This window comes from Carcharhinus amblyrhynchos, chromosome 30 (assembly GCF_965287045.1).
Source record: "Carcharhinus amblyrhynchos chromosome 30, sCarAmb.v2.hapA, whole genome shotgun sequence".
NCBI lineage: Eukaryota > Metazoa > Chordata > Chondrichthyes > Carcharhiniformes > Carcharhinidae > Carcharhinus > Carcharhinus amblyrhynchos.
Genome location: NC_137353.1, coordinates 20,163,810 through 20,182,559, shown reverse-complemented (window position 1 = coordinate 20,182,559; position 18,750 = coordinate 20,163,810). Strand labels below are relative to the sequence as shown.

Sequence of the window (18,750 nt, the reverse complement as noted above, 5' to 3'; positions counted from 1 at the left end):
GGGGACAGTGTAGGTTCAATACATGGGGTTACAGGGATAGCATCTGGATGGGATTGTTGTCAGTGCAGGCTCTATGGACTGAATGGCCTTTTTCTGCACTGTATGGATTCTATGATTCTATGAATTGGAAACAAATAATCTGAAATAGTCACACCACGCAAGCGCTAGGCAGTGACCATCTCCAATAGGAGAGAATCTAACCATTGCTCCTTGACATTCAGTAACATTACCATCGCTGAATCCCCTACTATCAACATCCTGGGGGTTACCATTGACTAGAAACTAAACTGGACTAGTTATATAAATGTGTGGCTGCAAGAGTAGATCAGACACTGGGAATTCTGCAGTAAGTAACTCACCTCCTGACTCCCTAAAGCCTGTCTACAAAACACAAGTCATGAGTGTGATGGAATACTCTCCACTTGCCTGGATGAGTGCAGCTCCAACAACACCCACGAAGCTTGACATTATCTGGGCTTAATTAGCTTAATTAGCATCTGATTCATCACAGAACGGTCATCCTTCCAGTGCTGACACACACCGATGGCAGAATGCATCACCTACCAGATGCAATGCACCAAGGCGCTTTGGACAGCACCTTCCAAATCTGTGACCTCTACCACCTAGAAGGACAAAGGCAGCAGATGTATGGGAACACAATCACCTGCAAGCTCCTCTCCAAGTCAAACACCATCCCAATTTGGAAATATACCACTTTTTTTTGCTGTTGCTGGGTAAAAAAATCCTGGAACTCCCTCCCCAACAGCACTGTGGGTGTACCCACACCACATGGACTGCAGCAATTCAAGAAGGCAGCTCACCGCCACCTTCTCAAGTATAATTAGTGATGTTCACTTAGCCAGCAATGCCACACAGAATCAAAAAATCCGTACATTGCAGAAAGAGGCCATTCAGCCCATCGAGTCTGCATCACATCTCTGTCAGAGCATCCCAGCCAGGCCCTATCCCCACAAATTTGACCAGCTAATCCACCTAACCTAAACAAACTTGGGACACTAAGGAACAATTTAGCATAGCCAGTCCACCTAACCTGCACTTCTTTCAGACATCTGAGGTCAGAATTGAACTCAGGTCCCTGGCGCTGTGAGGTAGCAGTGCTAACCATTGCACCACCTTGTCGCCCGACATCTCAGAAATGAATAAAAAAAATTATACCTGACACCAAATAGTCAATGAATTTGGAAGACTGATAACTGACTGGCTTTACTTGTCCTGGGTTTCCCTCTGTCTTTATACAGTAAGCTGATGCATGGGTGGGGGGTGGTAACAGCTTCTGTAAATGATCCTGCAGTAGTTGCCATTATTAATTCCCATTCAAAAGAGCTTGGTGTGTACAGTCAATGCGACAATTACACCACAATTGCAGCTGTCGCTAATTACTTATTTATAAAAGCCAGACGTTACTGTGCACTTAACGATGTTGTTGAATACACAGTGCTGCTTTCGTAAAGTGCTAAGCAAGAATTTTTGGGATGTCTTTTCTCTCTCATTCAAAAGGACAAAACAGAAAGGCATACCGCACAGTGGCACAGTGGTTAGCACTGCTGCCTCACTGTGCCAGAGACCAGGTTTCGATTCCCGACCTGGGTCACTGTGCAGAGTCTGAACGTTCTCCCTGTGTCTGCGTGGGTTTCCTCCAGTTTCCTCCCACAGTCTATAAGCTGTGCTGGTTAAGTGCTAAGTTCTCCCTCAGTGTATCTGAACAGGTGCCAGAGTGCGGTGACTAGAGGATTTTCACAGTAACTTCATTGCTGTGTTAACGTAAGCCTACTTGTGACGCTAATAAATAAACTTAGGATTAGAAAAATGATTAAGTCAACAATCGACAGCATCAGAACTGACGTGTTAACTCAGTTCCTCTCTCCACACATGCTGCCTAACCTGGTCAGCATTTTCTGATTTGATTTTGGAGTTCTCCCAGCATCCTGGCCAATATATATCCCTCACCCAACATTATTAACACTGATTACCTGGCCACTTATCTCATTGCTGCTTGTTGGTACCCTACCATTCATATATTGAATGTGAAGGCATCTTGAAGGGAATTGCTTGATAGAGCAGACGCAGCACGGTTTCATTAAAGGGAAGTCGTGTCTGACAAATTTACTGGAGTTCTATGAGGATGTGTCTAGGGTGGTGGATAGAGGAGAGCCGGTGGATGTGGTCTTTCTAGATTTTCAGAAGGCGTTTGACAGAGTACCTCACAAGAGGTTATTGCAGAAGGTCGAGGGACATGGAGTTGGGGGTAGGGTGTTAGCGTGGATAGAGGATTGGTTGTCAAATAGGAGGCAGAGAGTGGGGGTCAACGGGTGCTGTTCGGATTGGCGGATGGTGACTAGTGGAGTGCCCCAGGGGTCGGCGCTGGGGCCTCAGCTTTTTACCATTTATATAGATGATCTGGAGGAGGGAACCGAGTGTAGGGTGTCGAAATTTGCTGATGACACCAAGATTGGGGGAACGGCAAATTGTGCGGAGGGTGTGGAGAGTCTGCAGAAGGATCTAGATAGGCTGGGCGAATGGGCCAGGAAATGGCAAATGGAATTTAATGTTGGCAAGTGTGAGGTGGTCCACTTTGGTAGGAAGAATGGTAGGAAGGACTATTACTTACGGGGCGAAAAACTGCAGCAGGCGATGGTGCAGAGGGACGTCGGGGTCCTTGTGCATGAGTCGCAAAAACCCAGCTTGCAGGTGCAGCACGTGGTCAGGAAGGCAAATGGGATGCTGGCCTTCATAGCGAGGGGGATTGAATATAAAAGTAGGGAGGTCTTGCTGCAGTTGTATAGGGCATTGGTGAGGCCACAGCTGGAGTACTGTGTGCAGTTTTGGGCGCCGCACCTGCGCAAAGATATTTTGGCCTTGGAGGGAGTGCAGAGGAGGTTTACTAGGCTGATACCGGAGTTGAGGGGGTTGAGCTATGAGGAGAGGCTGAATAAACTGGGCTTGTACTCGTTAGAGTTTAGAAGAATGAGGGGAGATCTCATTGAGACGTATAAGATGATGAATGGGATGGATAGGATAGAGGTGGAGAGACTCTTCCCGCTCAAAAAAGACAGTAGGACTAGGGGGCACAGCCTCAAGATAAAAGGGGGGCGGTTTAGAACGGAGTTGAGGAGGAACTTCTTCACTCAAAGGGTGGTGAATCTCTGGAATTCTCTGCCCGTTGAAGTGGTGGAGGCTGCCTCGCTAAATATTTTTAAGACGTGGGTTGATGGGTTTTTGATAAGAGAGGGGATTAAGGGTTATGGGGAGAGGGCGGGAAAGTGGAACTGAGCAGCGACAGATCAGCCATGATCTTATTGAATGGCGGGGCAGGCTCGAAGGGCTAGATGGCCTACTCCTGCTCCTATTTCTTATGTTCTCATATTGGTTGCCTGTCTGCTTACCACCCTCACTGCTGCTTAAAAGTACTTAATTGACTGTGAAACACTTTGAGATCTCCTGAGGCTGCATAGGTGCTGTATAAATCCAAACTTCTTTCAATCTGCACACTATTAAAACCAGAATATAGTATGTGATGTTTATAATAAACCGTTAAGGGATAACAGTATGACATCACTGGTAGGAAAGTCTGTCATGTGATCCAGTCTCAGTTGCACTTTGGCCTGTGAGCAGACACACACCACAGCACACACAGCTCTACTGCTGATGTCATCACGTTTTCTATCTTTGAATAGCTGTTCTTATTTGCCAAGTGTAAATAAATGAACTCTCAATGTCTTTCCCCAATGCCTCATGAATGGATTGGTGCTTTTACAACCTTATAAAATCACACGAATGTTATGGTGGGATTCAGTACTTTGATGAAGGCTCGGGTTTTGGGAGAGGGGTGGGTCATGTCATCCTTTTCACTGTGATTCCCCCCCCACCCTCTCACAATCATGTCCACTGTATCTCGTGCAGACCGCAGCCAGGTTCACTTCCCGTAAATCCTAGTCTGGCAGGGGGCCAGACAGCTGCAACATTGGGTTAAACGTTCGCCAAGTGGCCTTGAAGAAAACACAAAACTCGCAGCTGTAGTTTAATGAAATAAAAATGAAATGAGTAAATGCGGTAGTCAGCATTCCGAGTGGGGACATGCAAACCAGGTTTGATAGTAACACGAGCTGATAGTGAGGCTGACTAACAAAAGATTAATGTTTGGCCCTGGGCAGTGCGTAAATACCCGAGAAGTGATTCTATTGTGCTTGATGTGCAATAATACATGATTCATTCAATCTGACACAGTCTTACAGCTAACACCATGGATCAAAGACAGGCACTCCCAGCACATGCAATCTAGTTAGCAGCACCTCCTGGTTAGGATGTAGCAGGACAGGTACAGCACTGGTCTGGATGCAGCAGGACAAGTACAGCACTGGTTAGGATGTAGCAGGACAGGTACAGCACTGGTCTGGATGCAGCAGGACAGGTACAGCACTGGTTAGGATGTAGCAGGACAGGTACAGCACTGGTTAGGATGTAGCAGGGCAGGTACAGCACTGGTTAGGATGTAGCCGCGCAGGTACAGCACTGGTCTGGATGCAGCAGGACAGGTTCAGCACTGGTCTGGATGCAGCAGAACACATACAGCACTGGTTAGGCTGCAGCAGGACAGGTACAGCACTGGTTAGGATGTAGCAGGACAGGTACAGCACTGGTCAGGATGCAGAGGATAGGTACAGCACTGGTCAGGATGTAGCAGGGCAGGTACAGCACTGGTCAGGATGCAGAGGATAGGTACAGCACTGGTCAGGATGCAGCAGGGCAGGTACAGCACTGGTCAGGATGCAGCAGGGCAGGTACAGCACTGGTCAGAATGTAGCAGGGCAGGTACAGCACTGGTTAGGCTGCAGCAGGACAGGTACAGCACTGGTTAGGATGTAGCAGGACAGGTACAGCACTGGTCAGGATGCAGCAGGACAGGTACAGCACTGGTTAGGATGCAGCAGGACAGGTACAGCACTGGTTAGGATGCAGCAGGTCAGGTACAGCACAGGTTAGGATGCAGCAGGTCAGGTACAGCACTGGTCAGGATGCAGAGGATAGGTACAGCACTGGTCAGGATGCAGCAGGGCAGGTACAGCACTGGTCAGGATGCAGCAGGATAGGTACAGCACTGGTCAGGATGCAGCAGGGCAGGTACAGCACTGGTCTGGATGCAGCAGGATAGGTACAGCACTGGTCAGGATGCAGCAGGGCAGGTACAGCACTGGTCTGGATGCAGCAGGATAGGTACAGCACTGGTCTGGACGCAGCAGGATAGGTACAGCACTGGTCAGGATGCAGCAGGACAGGTACAGCACTGGTCAGGATGCAGCAGGACAGGTACAGCACTGGTCAGGATGCAGCAGGACAGGTACAGCACTGGTTAGGATGCAGCAGGACAGGTACAGCACAGGTTAGGATGCAGCAGGTCAGGTACAGCACTGGTCAGGATGCAGAGGATAGGTACAGCACTGGTTAGGATGTAGCAGGTCAGGTACAGCACTGGTCAGGATGCAGAGGATAGGTACAGCACTGGTCAGGATGCAGCAGGGCAGGTACAGCACTGGTCTGGATGCAGCAGGATAGGTACAGCACTGGTCTGGACGCAGCAGGATAGGTACAGCACTGGTCAGGATGCAGCAGGACAGGTACAGCACTGGTCAGGATGCAGCAGGACAGGTACAGCACTGGTTAGGATGTAGCAGGACAGGTACAGCACTGGTCAGGATGCAGCAGGACAGGTACAGCACTGGTTAGGATGCAGCAGGACAGGTACAGCACTGGTTAGGATGCAGCAGGTCAGGTACAGCACAGGTTAGGATGCAGCAGGTCAGGTACAGCACTGGTCAGGATGCAGAGGATAGGTACAGCACTGGTCAGGATGCAGCAGGGCAGGTACAGCACTGGTCAGGATGCAGCAGGATAGGTACAGCACTGGTCAGGATGCAGCAGGGCAGGTACAGCACTGGTCTGGATGCAGCAGGATAGGTACAGCACTGGTCTGGACGCAGCAGGATAGGTACAGCACTGGTCAGGATGCAGCAGGACAGGTACAGCACTGGTCAGGATGCAGCAGGACAGGTACAGCACTGGTCAGGATGCAGCAGGACAGGTACAGCACTGGTTAGGATGCAGCAGGACAGGTACAGCACTGGTTAGGATGCAGCAGGTCAGGTACAGCACAGGTTAGGATGCAGCAGGTCAGGTACAGTGCTGGTCAGGATGCAGAGGATAGGTACAGCACTGGTTAGGATGTAGCAGGTCAGGTACAGCACTGGTCAGGATGCAGAGGATAGGTACAGCACTGGTCAGGATGCAGCAGGGCAGGTACAGCACTGGTCTGGATGCAGCAGGATAGGTACAGCACTGGTCTGGACGCAGCAGGATAGGTACAGCACTGGTCAGGATGCAGCAGGACAGGTACAGCACTGGTCAGGATGCAGCAGGACAGGTACAGCACTGGTCAGGATGCAGCAGGACAGGTACAGCACTGGTTAGGATGCAGCAGGTCAGGTACAGCACAGGTTAGGATGCAGCAGGTCAGGTACAGCACTGGTTAGGATGCAGCAGGTCAGGTACAGCACTGGTCAGGATGCAGAGGATAGGTACAGCACTGGTCTGGATGTAGCAGGTCAGGTACAGCACTGGTCAGGATGCAGCAGGATAGGTACAGCACTGGTCAGGATGCAGCAGGGCAGGTACAGCACTGGTCAGGATGCAGCAGGATAGGTACAGCACTGGTCTGGACGCAGCAGGATAGGTACAGCACTGGTCAGGATGCAGCAGGATAGGTACAGCACTGGTCAGGATGCAGCAGGATAGGTACAGCACTGGTCAGGATGCAGCAGGACAGGTACAGCACTGGTTAGGATGCAGCAGGGCAGGTAGAGCACTGGTCAGAATGCAGCAGGATAGGTACAGCACTGGTCAGGATGCAGCAGGGCAGGTACAGCACTGGTCTGGATGCAGCAGGATAGGTACAGCACTGGTCAGGATGCAGCAGGACAGGTACAGCACTGGTCTGGACGCAGCAGGATAGGTACAGCACTGGTCAGGATGCAGCAGGACAGGTACAGCACTGGTCAGGATGCAGCAGGATAGGTACAGCACTGGTCAGGATGCAGCAGGATAGGTACAGCACTGGTCAGGATGCAGCAGGACAGGTACAGCACTGGTCAGGATGCAGCAGGATAGGTACAGCACTGGTCAGGACGCAGCAGGACAGGTACAGCACTGGTCAGGATGCAGCAGGTCAGGTACAGCACTGGTCAGGATGCAGCAGGACAGGTACAGCACTGGTCTGGATGCAGCAGGTCAGGTACAGCACTGGTCAGGATGCAGCAGGTCAGGTACAGCACTGGTCAGGATGCAGCAGGACAGGTACAACACTGGTCAGGATGCAGCAGGACAGGTACAGCACTGGTCAGGATGTAGCAGGACAGGTACAGCACTGGTCAGGATGCAGCAGGACAGGTACAGCACTGGTCAGGATGCAGCAGGACAGGTACAACACTGATTACAATGCAGCAGGACAGGTACAACACTGATTACAATGCAGCAGGACAGGTACAACACTGATTACAATGCAGCAGGACAAGCACAGCACTGGTTACAATGCAGCAGGACAGGTACAGCACTGGTCTGGATGCAGCAGGTCATGCACAGCACTGGTCAGGATGCAGCAGGACAGGTACAGCACTGGTCAGGATGTAGCAGGACAGGTACAGCACTGGTCAGGATGCAGCAGGACAGGTACAGCACTGGTCAGGATGCAGCAGGGCAGGTACAGCACTGGTCAGGATGCAGCAGGACAGGTACAGCACTGGTCAGGATGCAGCAGGGCAGGTACAGCACTGGTCAGGATGCAGCAGGATAGGTACAACACTGATTACAATGCAGCAGGACAGGTACAGCACTGGTCAGGGTGCAGTAGGACAGGTACAACACTGATTACAATGCAGCAGGACAGGTACAACACTGATTACAATGCAGCAGGACAGGTACAACACTGATTACAATGCAGCAGGACAAGCACAGCACTGGTTACAATGCAGCAGGACAGGTACAGCACTGGTCTGGATGCAGCAGGTCATGCACAGCACTGGTCAGGATGCAGCAGGACAGGTACAGCACTGGTCAGGATGCAGCAGGACAGGCACAGCACTGGTCAGGATGCAGTAGGACAGGTACAGCACTGGTTACAATGCAGCAGGACAGGTACAGCACTGGTTATGATGAAGAGTAAAGTTCCAACCACACTCCCTGACACATGCTCACAGCTCAGGTACAGCACAGGTTAGTTACTGAGTGAAGGATCTTTTACCCTCTTCCATTAAACACTCCCATATCAGGTATAACACTAATATGCTTCAGATCAATGCATCTTACTGTACCTATGTGATGTTTCTAAGGTGGCGACTGCTCCAATTGTATTATTTACAGCAAGGGTTGGAAAATGTATTTCCTGTGTATTTTAATCTGATTTGGTCCATTCCCAGTCTATGATTCACCTCAGTAAAGCATAGAGATGAGGAAGACCATTCAGCCCATCTTAGCTCATTCAATCAGAAAGATCCTAGACTCACTTCTTACAGCATTCAACTGTTTTGTAAAAAGATTCAGGCATTTCCTTTCTCTCCCCTCACTGCCTTTCCTGGATGTCAGCTCCACATGTTGCTCGGTCTTTGAATACAGAAGAATTTCTTGGCCCTTTCCCTAAATTTGCATTTTGCTCACTCAAACATTATTGTTTTGCCCTACTCTCAGGGTAAAGAAGGAAAGCCTTGCACATATCTCAGGATGTCCCAAGTGACTTTTGAAGAGCAGTCGCTGTTTTAATGTAGGAACCGTGGCAGCCAATTTTGCGCACAGCAAGATCCCACAAACAGCACTGTGATAATGACCAGATATTCTGTTTTTTGTGATGTTGATTGGGTGGCATGGTGGTTAGCACTGCCGCTCACAGCTCCAGGGACCCGGGCTCAATTCCAGCCTCAGGTCACTGTCTGTGTGGAGTTTGCATGTTCTCCCCGTGGGTTTCCTCCGTGTGCTCCGGTTTCCTCCCACAGTCCAAAGATGTGAGGGTTAGGTTAATTGACCCTAGTGTCAGGGGGATTAGCAGGCTAAATGAAGATTCCGGGGATAGGGCCTGGGTGGGATTGTTGTCAGTGCAGACTCGATGGGCCGAATTGTCTCCTTCTGCACTATAAGGATTCTATGAAGGATAGACTATGGCTGGGGCACTGGGAGTGGTGACTGCGCTTGGCAGAAACGGGAAGATGTTCACTAAAGGTTCTTTGCAATCGATTGGGGTTTTTGGGTGAAAACAAACGGCAACCGCTGTTGCCCAGTGTAATGGGGGAAATGGTCTTATCAGGATGGAAGGCCTCTGGAGCAGACTGAGCCAAGAACCTTACAGTACAAACTGTTGGAACCAGCTCTGCTGTTGGGCAAGGAAGGATTTGCTGGAATGCATAGTCGAGTTTGTGTGAAAGTCGGTGGTCAAGTAGCTCAAATCTATGCTATCCGTCTATGCCATTTCTAAAGCATTGGGGGTACACCACCAGAAACATGTAGATGAAGCCTCCAAGAAAGAGATCAAAGACATCCTCAGGACAGGACCTTGCTGGTTTCTGATCCACATCATTGTGAGGCCAGGAAAGTTACTGGACATCTTACTGTTAACTCTTTTATTTGACTGTGACAAATAAATATGTAATTGTTGAAGAAAAACTTCCCCTGCCCCTCTTCAAGATAGCGCCAAGGGATCTCTTATGTCCACAGAGCGTACAAGGCCTTAGTTTAGCATCTGATCTGAGAGGTGGCACCTCCAACAGAGCAATAATCCCTCGTTCGCACAGTGGTTAGAACTGCTGCATTACAGCACCAAGGACCCAGATTCAATTCTGGCCTCGGGTGACTGTCTGTGTGGAGTTTGCATTTTCTCCCTATATCTGTGTGGGTTTCCCCTTGATCTCCTGTTTCCTCCCACACTCCAAAGCTATGTGGGTTAGTTGGATTGGCCAGGCTAAATTGCCCTTTAATTAAATACATTGGGTTAAGCGGGTAGGGCCTGGGTGCACTGCACTGTGGGGAGTCTATGAAGCCCTATCCCCGTAACCCCACATATTTACCCTGCTAATCTTCCTGACATTAAGGGGCAATTTAGCATGGTCAATCAACCTAACCCAAACATCTTTGGAATCCTTGATGCTTGTTGCTTAGTGAATTGTTGGATTGATCATCCTCAAATTTGTCTCCCGATAATTAATCCATTATTTTATCTTTAATTGAATGGGTCACTCGTTGCCTGTTGTTAAATACGGGCAGTATGTCATGGTTTTTTCCAATCTTCTGCAATTTCACGAGTGCTCAGTAGCTCCCTCAATATTGGCCATTAATACTGCATAAGTCTTCGTTCTGGTTTCTTCCAGCACTCTGAGATAAACAGCATTTATCTCCGAGGACTTATTTGTTTCAAGCTCCTTCAGGCTGTCAAGAATAATTTTATTTATCTTGAAGTGATTGATTTTGCTTAGGTTATTTTTGCTTCAGAAGCATGTATAGTGCGTGTCACTCGTCCTGAAGAGTTGAAGGAAGAAATAGTTCAGGATATTTATGACTTGTGTTCATTTTTGGTTTCCAGCCTGTATTAAAGTTTTTGACAACAAATCACTTTAAAATAACATAGAAAAACCCTTTAAAAGCACATTTATTTCTGCCCTGTTATAAGGGGTGGCACAGAATCAGCACTGCTGCCTCACAGCCCCAGGGACCCAGGTTCGATTCCCAACCTCGGGTCACTGTCTGAGTGGAGTTTGCACATTCTCCCTGTGTCTGTGTAGATTTCCTCTGGGTGCTCCAGTTTCCTCCCACAGTCTAAAGATGTGCAGGTGAGATGCTAAATTACCCCTCAGCGTCCCAGGATGCATAGGTTGGAGAGTTTTTAAAAAGAAAATCATTCATGGGACATGGCCGTTGCTGGCTGGCCAGCATTCCTAGTTGCCCTTGAAAGGCAATTGAGAGTCAGCCAGTTTGCCGTGGCTCTGGAGTCACATATAGGCCAGACCAGGTAAGGATGGCAGATTTCCTTCCCTAAAGGACGTTAGTGAACCAGATGGGTTTTTGCGACAATCGTCAGTAGATTCTTAATTCTAGATATTTTTTATTGAATTCAAATTCCACCATCTGCTGTGATGGGATTCAAACCCGGGCCCCCAGAACATTAGCTGAGTTTCTGGATTAATAGTTTAGCGATAATACCACTAGGCGATCACCTCCCCATTAGCAGGGTAAATATGTGGGATTATGGGGATAAGACCTAGGTGGGATTGTGGTCAGTACAGAGTTGACGGGCCAAATGGCTGCCATCTGCACTGTAGGGATTCTATAATTCTATGATACTGGAAAATTCAATTATTTTTACTGATGTGCTTACACACAGCCTCTGTAACCCAATCTTTCTCTACACCCTAGCTACGACTGTAACACTACATTCTGCATTCTCTCCTTTCCTTCTCCCCTACGCACTCTAAGAATGGTATGCTTTATATAACTGTATCCCAATACATATGACAATAATAAATCAAATCAAATCTTTAACCAGCTTTCTCTTTGTATCTCTGATCAAACTTTTATTTTTGTTTTCAATTTCTTAAATATTCAGTGCAGAAGAGGCCCTTTGGCCCATTGAGCCACCCCGACACATTAGAAACACCTGAACTTCCACCAGTACCTGGCCCACAACCCTGAATGTTATGATGTGCTAAGTGCTCATCCATGTACTTTTTAAAGAATGTGAGGCATCCCGCCTCTACCACCCTCCCAGGCAGCACATTCCAGACCGTTACCACCCTTTGGGTAAAAACATTTTTCCTCATATCCCCCCAGACCTTCTGGCCCTCACCTTGAACCTATTTACCCTCGAGACTGACCCTTCAACCCTATGGAGAACAGTTGCTCCTTATCCACTCTGTCCACATCGCTCATAATCACGTACACCTCAATCAGGTTGCCCCTCAGTCATAAAATCATAAATATCATAAAATCATGCATTGTGGAAGAGGCTCTTTGGCCCATCGAATCTGTACTGACCCTTGAGAAATACCTGAACTCCCACCTAATCCCATTTATCAGCACTTGGCCAATAGCCCAAATGATAATAAAGAATCATTTTTGGGGTGACAAATTGCAACTAATTGAGCAATGAGGGCTTAGTGTTCAGGTCTCCGCAGTTTGCAATCTATATCAATGACTTGGATAAGAGGACTAAGTTTAATATACATAAGTTTGCTGATGATACAAAGCTGGATGAAAAAGTAAGCTGTGAGGAGGACACATAGTGACTGCAAAGGGGTGGAGACCAATTAAGTGGTTAAGCAAGAATCTGGTGGTTGGAGTGTAATGTGGTAAGAAAACTGGAAAAGCAGATTATTAAGAAGAAGAGGCAGACTGGTAAATGAGAACATAAGAACGTAGGGTGGCATGGTAGCACCGTGGTTAGCACTGCTGCTTCACAGCGTCAGGGACCCGGGTTAGATTCCCAGCTTGGGTCACCATATGCGTGGAGCTTGCATGTTCACCTTGTATCTGCATGGATTTCCTTTGGTTTCCTCCCTCATTCTGGTTTGGTGCATTGACCCAAACAGACGCCAGACTGTGACGACTAGGGGAATTTCACAGTAACTTCATATAACTTCCCGTGTTAATGTAAGCCTTACTTGTGCCTAATAAATAAACTTCAAAGCACTAGGAACAGGAGAAGGCTACCTGGCCTCTTGAGCCTTCTCTGGCATTCAATAAGATCATGGCTGGACTTTTCGTAGACTTTTCTGCTCCAACGAAAACAACCCAAGCTTATGCAACCTCTCTTCATGACTTAGATGTTTCATCCCAGGCAGCATCCTGGTGAATCTCCTCTGCACCCCCTTCCAGTGCAATCACATCCTTCCTATAATGTGGTGACCAGATTTGCACACAATAATCTAGCTGTGGCATCACCAAAGTTCGATTCATTCCACTAAACCTAGACTCCGTGCAAAGATTATTTATCCTGTTTATTTATTTCCTGGTTAGTCTGTTAAGCCACTTAAAGTTCACATTTATTTAGACTGAGTTTGTTGATTTTAGAAATGTAACTAATATTCATTCTTTCAGCATTGTACCTACAATGGAATTCCACTTGGCCTCCAGTGAAGTGCTACCCAGCAACCTATCCAAAATTTGTATATTAGTCATTTCTTGAATTGAACCCTTTTATGGTCATAGACAGCTCCTTGATCTACGTAGTTTTGACTTCATGTTGATAGGGAAGCAATGGTCTAGTGGTATTTATAGAATCATAGAATCCCTACAGTGCAGAAGGAGGCCATTCAGCCTATCAAGTCTGCACCGACCACAGTCCCACCCAGGCCCTATTCTCCTAATCCCACGTATTTATCCTGCTAATCCCTTGACACTAGGGTCAATTTACCATGGCCAATCAACCTAACCCACACATCTTTAGACCGTGGGAGGAAACCAGAGCACCTGGAGGAAACCCATGCAGACATGAGGAGAATGTGCAAACTCCACATAGATAGTGACCCAAGGCCGGAATTGAACCTGGACCCCTGGCGCTGTGAGGCAGCAGTGCTAATCACTGTGCCACTCATGACTGTTAAGCCAGAAACTCAGCTAATATTCTGGGGACCTGGGTTTGAATCCTGCCACGGCAGACAGTGGAATTTGAATTCAATTTTAAAAGAATCTGGAATTAAAAATCATGAAACCATTGTCAATTGTCAGAAAAACCCCTCTGGTTCACTAATGTCCTCTAGGGAAGGAAATCTACTGTCCTTCCTGGTCTGGCCTACATGTGACTCCAGAGCCACAGCAATGTAGTTGAGTCTCAATTGCCCTCCAAGGGCAACTAGGGATGGGCAATAAATGCTGGCCGGTATGTGATATCCATGTCCCTCAAATGAATAAAAGAATGAATCAGCAGGCGTGAGGACGGGAAATTGCCAATGCTGTTTAATGACGAGTTATTTTTAATCTTTAATAAATTTGAATAACCATCTTAATCATGGTGTTCATCCACAGACTGGAAACAGGTGGTTACTGCCACTCAGGAGAGCACTTCTAAAGGTATGGTAGGATTATTAGCCGCTGTGACACCGTTTTAGTATTAACTAATTAATAAGAAAATCAATTTTTAAAAATTGTTCTGCCCATTCAGGAAAGGATCAGTCGGCATTCCAGGTGTACATTCCCATAATGTATGAACTTGTGCCTCAGTAGTGGTAGGGGTGACACGGTGGCACCATGGTCAGCACTGCTGCCTCGTGGTGCCAGAGACCTGGGTTCAATTCCAGCCTTGGTAACTGTCTGTGTGGAGTTTGCATTTCCTTCCCATATTTGCTCCGGTTTCCTCTCACACTCCAAAGATTAAAGTTTACTTATTTGTGTCACAAGTCGGCTTACATTAACACCACAATGAAGTTGCTGTGAAAATCCCCTAGTTGCCACACGCTGGCGCCTGTTCGGGTACACTGAGGGAGAATTTAGCATGACCAATGCACTTAACCAGCACATCTTTTGGACTCTGGGAGGAAACTGGAGGAAACTCATGCAGACACAGGGAGAACGTGCAGACTCCACATAGACAGTGACCCAAGCCAGGAATCGAACCTGGGTCTCTGACACTGTGACAGTCCGAGCTACTGTGCCACCTTGCTGCTCCATGTGTGGGTTAGATGGATTGGCCATGCTAAATTGCCCCTTAGAGTCAGCGAGGTTAGCAGGGTAAATACGTGGGGTTATGGAGATGGGACCTGCGTGGGATTGTTAGTGCAGACTTGATGGGCCGAATGGCTTTCTTCTTCACTATAGTGATTCTCTGATTCTAATGGATCATCTGCCATCATGCTCCAGACAACTGATAACTAGTGTGGAGGCCAGTCATTCCTAAACAAAGATTACTGGGATTGTAGTTAGGGGTTCAGGTATTTAAAATTCCAGCAACATCAGCAATGTGTTGGCACTGAGTCTAACCAGGTTTTTAATCTAACCGGCATCCCTCCCCTCCAGTAACCTGCAGTTACGATAAACAAGGAAGCATTCGCAATCGCTGTCTATTAGGGACCACACAACAGCAACTTCCAGTAGACGGAGAACTGAAGGCATTCCTGTTTCTGCGACACACCAGCATGCCCAGCCTGGGTAAGGAACTGCCTGCTTTACTCCCTCTGAACAGCTCCCAGCAGCCGGTGGGATAGAGTGAAGCCGGACGGAAGGAGTTGACCTGGTCCTGAGAGAAAGCTCAGTTACATGGTGCCTCTGCAGAAAGGCAGCTGGGGCAGGCAATAAAACACAGCCCCCTAAGTTCAGGGGATTCCACAGGGGGCCAGTTTGCCAACACTGAGCTGGCACACAGTCCCCTCTAACCCAGAGAAAGGGCACAGATTGGGGCGAGGGGAAATCCAGACAGCCCGGAGAGTGAGGAATCCTTGTGCCCACTCCAGCTGGGGTGGGTGTCGCAGATACAGCTGTAAAACTTTATTCCATTGTAAAACAAAACTCTTTGGAAATGTCCACAAAACGAGTGGAGCGACTCGTTTAAGGTCTCAATTTCTCAATCCAGTTTTATTCTACCTTTGTCCCTTTTTGCCACCGGTTGGTGTGTGTGTAATAGAACGGAATATTCCCCTAATAGGCAGCGACAGAGAGAGCAATCTCCACCCTCCCACTCCACTTTAACCAGATACTCTGCAACATTCCCTATTCAGAAGAGAAAAAAGGAAATACATTTTCACAATTCCCATCTAGTAAACTCTGGGTGAGAAGTGAAATTCATTAAGAATTCTCACAACACCAGGTTAAAGTCCAACAGGTTTATTTGATGGTATACCACAAGCTTGTGGCGTTTACTATCAAATAAACCTGTTGGACTTTAACTTGGTGATGTGAGACTTCTTACTGTGTTTACCCCAGTCCAACACCGGCATCTCCACATCATGAGGAGTGAGATTCCCAGATTTCGGCTGTAGATGCAAATTCCGCTGTGTGTAAACTGGTTTAAAATCACAGAGTTCAGTCCCAACTCCAGTCACTCCCAACTCTGGTCATCCCCCACCCAGTCTGGAGCAACTTACACCTGTCTCCTTCAGCTGCTGTGACCACCTTGAAACTTTTTATCTTAATGATATTCTTATCTGTCAGTCTTCAATGTCCACAAACAGTGTATCTTCCCACGGGGTGATATTTGTCTTTAGGCTTTGAGATATGACTCGATCCTTCACCTGTTTTTAACCGACACCACCCCCCCCCCCCACTTCCTCCCCACACATCCTCTCAGTCCCCCTCCCCAGGGGTCCTGCCTCTTGTGCCCTGGCTCACCTGCTGTCCTGTGTAAGATCCAGACTGCTAGCAGGAAGGATTGCAGACTGATACCTCTGAGTGCGGGCATGGCGATTGCTGCTCTGGGTAGGGAGAGGGGAAACAATCGCTGTCGTCCTTTTTCTTTGCAAAATTTGCTCACATTCTGAAAATGGCAACGAACGGGAAAAGTGGCCGAAGGAAAAGGGGAACAGATCCCGGGCGCCTCTCAAATTGGTCCGCCTCTGCTCCACATTTGCGTGTGTGTGCAGAATTAACCTCGACCGAGAAACTCTCACAATGATTCAGTCTCCCTCTGTGGAGTTAACGCTGAACTTGGAGACACGGCGTCACTCGAAAGCTGGCAAAATGCCGGCACACAGAGAGAGAGAGAGAGAAGTGCTTGAGCAAAGACACAATTTAACCATCTTATCATCTAGTGTCGTTTTGAAGAATGCAAGGGCTCAAAACCCTGGTTACACCTTCAATAACTCGTAACACTCTGTCCCTGCAATCAAAGCTTACAAGGGGCGGAGAGAGGCCACTTCATTCATTGGTGGGACATGGGCCCTTGCTGGCTGGCCAGCAATTATTGTCCATCCCTAGTTGCCCTTGAAGGGCAGTTAAGAGTCGACCACAGTGCTGTGGCTCTGGGGTCACATGTAGACCAGACCAGGTAAAGACAGATTTCCATCCCTAAAGGACATTAATGAACCAGGCAGGTTTTAACGACAATCAACAATGGTTTCATGGTCATCAGTTGATTCTTAATTCCAGATATTATTTATTGAATTCGAATTCCACCTTCTCCTGAGGTGGGATTTGAACCCGGGTCCCCAGGACATTAGCTGGATTAATAGTTTGGTGATAATATCACTAGACCATTGCCTTCCCATTTGAAACATTCTTTTGATTTTATTTGATTTATTATTGTCACATGTATTATGCACTATACAGACAAGGCACACCGTTCATAGAGTACACAGGAAAGGAGAGGGTGCAGAACATAGTTACAGTCATAGTTAGGGTGTGGACAAAGATCAACTCAATGCAAAGTAGGTCCATTCAAAAGTCTAATGGCAGCAGGGAAGAAGTTGTTCTTCAGTCAGTTGGTACATGTTCTAAGACTTTTATATCTTTTTCCTGATGGAAGAAGTTGGAAGAGACTATGTCCGGGGTCCGTGATTAAGCTGGTTGTTTTTCCAAGGCAGTGTGAAGTGTAAACAGTGTCAATTGATGCATAGTTAGTGTCACTGGTCAACATGGCCAGTTCAATATGGAGTGAAAAATATCTCCTGCTGAGTATGGGATGTGGGGTGTCAGAGGCAAGGCCAACACTTGTTGCCCATCCCTAATTACCCTTAAACAGAATGGTTGGCTAGATTGTTTCAGAGGGCAGTTTGACCACATTACTGTGGGTCTCGGGTCACATGTAGGCCAGACCAGGCAAGGATGGCAGATTTCCCTCCCTAAAGGTCTTCAGTGAACCAGATGGGTTTTTAAGATGCTGGACCATAGTTTCAGGCTTCACTGTAAATGTAAAAGAATGAGTGAAGAATGTGCTAATTAGGGGAGAGGGAGAGCTAAGGATTTCCCATGTGTTAAATGCAGCAGTTAGATGTTTTCTGGGTTATGAGGATGGTGGGTGTAAAAGGCATTGACGTGTCCAATCAGCCATGATTGTATTGAATAGTAGAGCAGACTTAATGGGCTGAACGGCCTGCACCTGTTCCTATGTTTCTATGATCTTGGGGAATAGAACATGGTTGGGTCATTAATTGGCCTTTGACATATAGACCAAGTACCAGACTATCCAATATACACATTCCTCGATAGATCACACTGCCTGCCATATTCATAAAGGCACAATAAGCATTGTCCTGGGCCCATGTCTGATATAACCACAGTGTCCTTTGCCCCATGTAAATAAACAGTCCACTGCCCATTTCAGCCTCTCTTTCCAGAATTGACATGCCCTGATTGTAACCAACTGCATTCAGGAAAACAGAATTTTACCACCTCGCCTGCCCCAGAATCAGGGCGGGAGAGTCTCGCAGAACAACATTTCAATTGGCCTGGGGTGGGATCTTATGAGCCTCAGGGGGGTGAGGCGGTAAAATTCCAGCATATATATCAGCTCACTAACAGTTCTTAAAGGGACAGTAAGAGGGCAGCATTAAACAGGTAGACTTGGTAAGTAAAAATACTTCAGTTCTCCTACTTCCAGTGCTGAAGACCCCTGGGTCACTCTTAACTCTCTGATTGGCTCATTCCTCCGGACTCCAGATCATCCTTTCCCTCCCAGGACCTGAGGAGTGCTGCCAGTAAGGAATTGGTCTGAAATCCGGTGCTAATTCACTGGCAAGCCCCCTTAATAACCAGCATTCATCCTGTATTTGGTGCCATATT

The 18,750-nt window shown here is 47.6% G+C and overlaps 1 protein-coding gene across 1 annotated transcript in view; it reads right to left on the bottom strand.

Moving 5' to 3' along the window:
* Positions 1 to 16,770, bottom strand: part of vwa1 (von Willebrand factor A domain containing 1) — a 61,829-nt gene extending 45,059 nt beyond the window's left edge. Inside the window, exon 1 of the mRNA XM_080215528.1 lies at positions 16,363 to 16,770. Coding sequence (XP_080071654.1) covers positions 16,363 to 16,432 — 70 coding nt within the window. The 5' untranslated portion in view covers positions 16,433 to 16,770. The remainder of the gene's footprint in view (positions 1 to 16,362) is intronic.
* Positions 16,771 to 18,750: the final 1,980 nt, after the last annotated feature.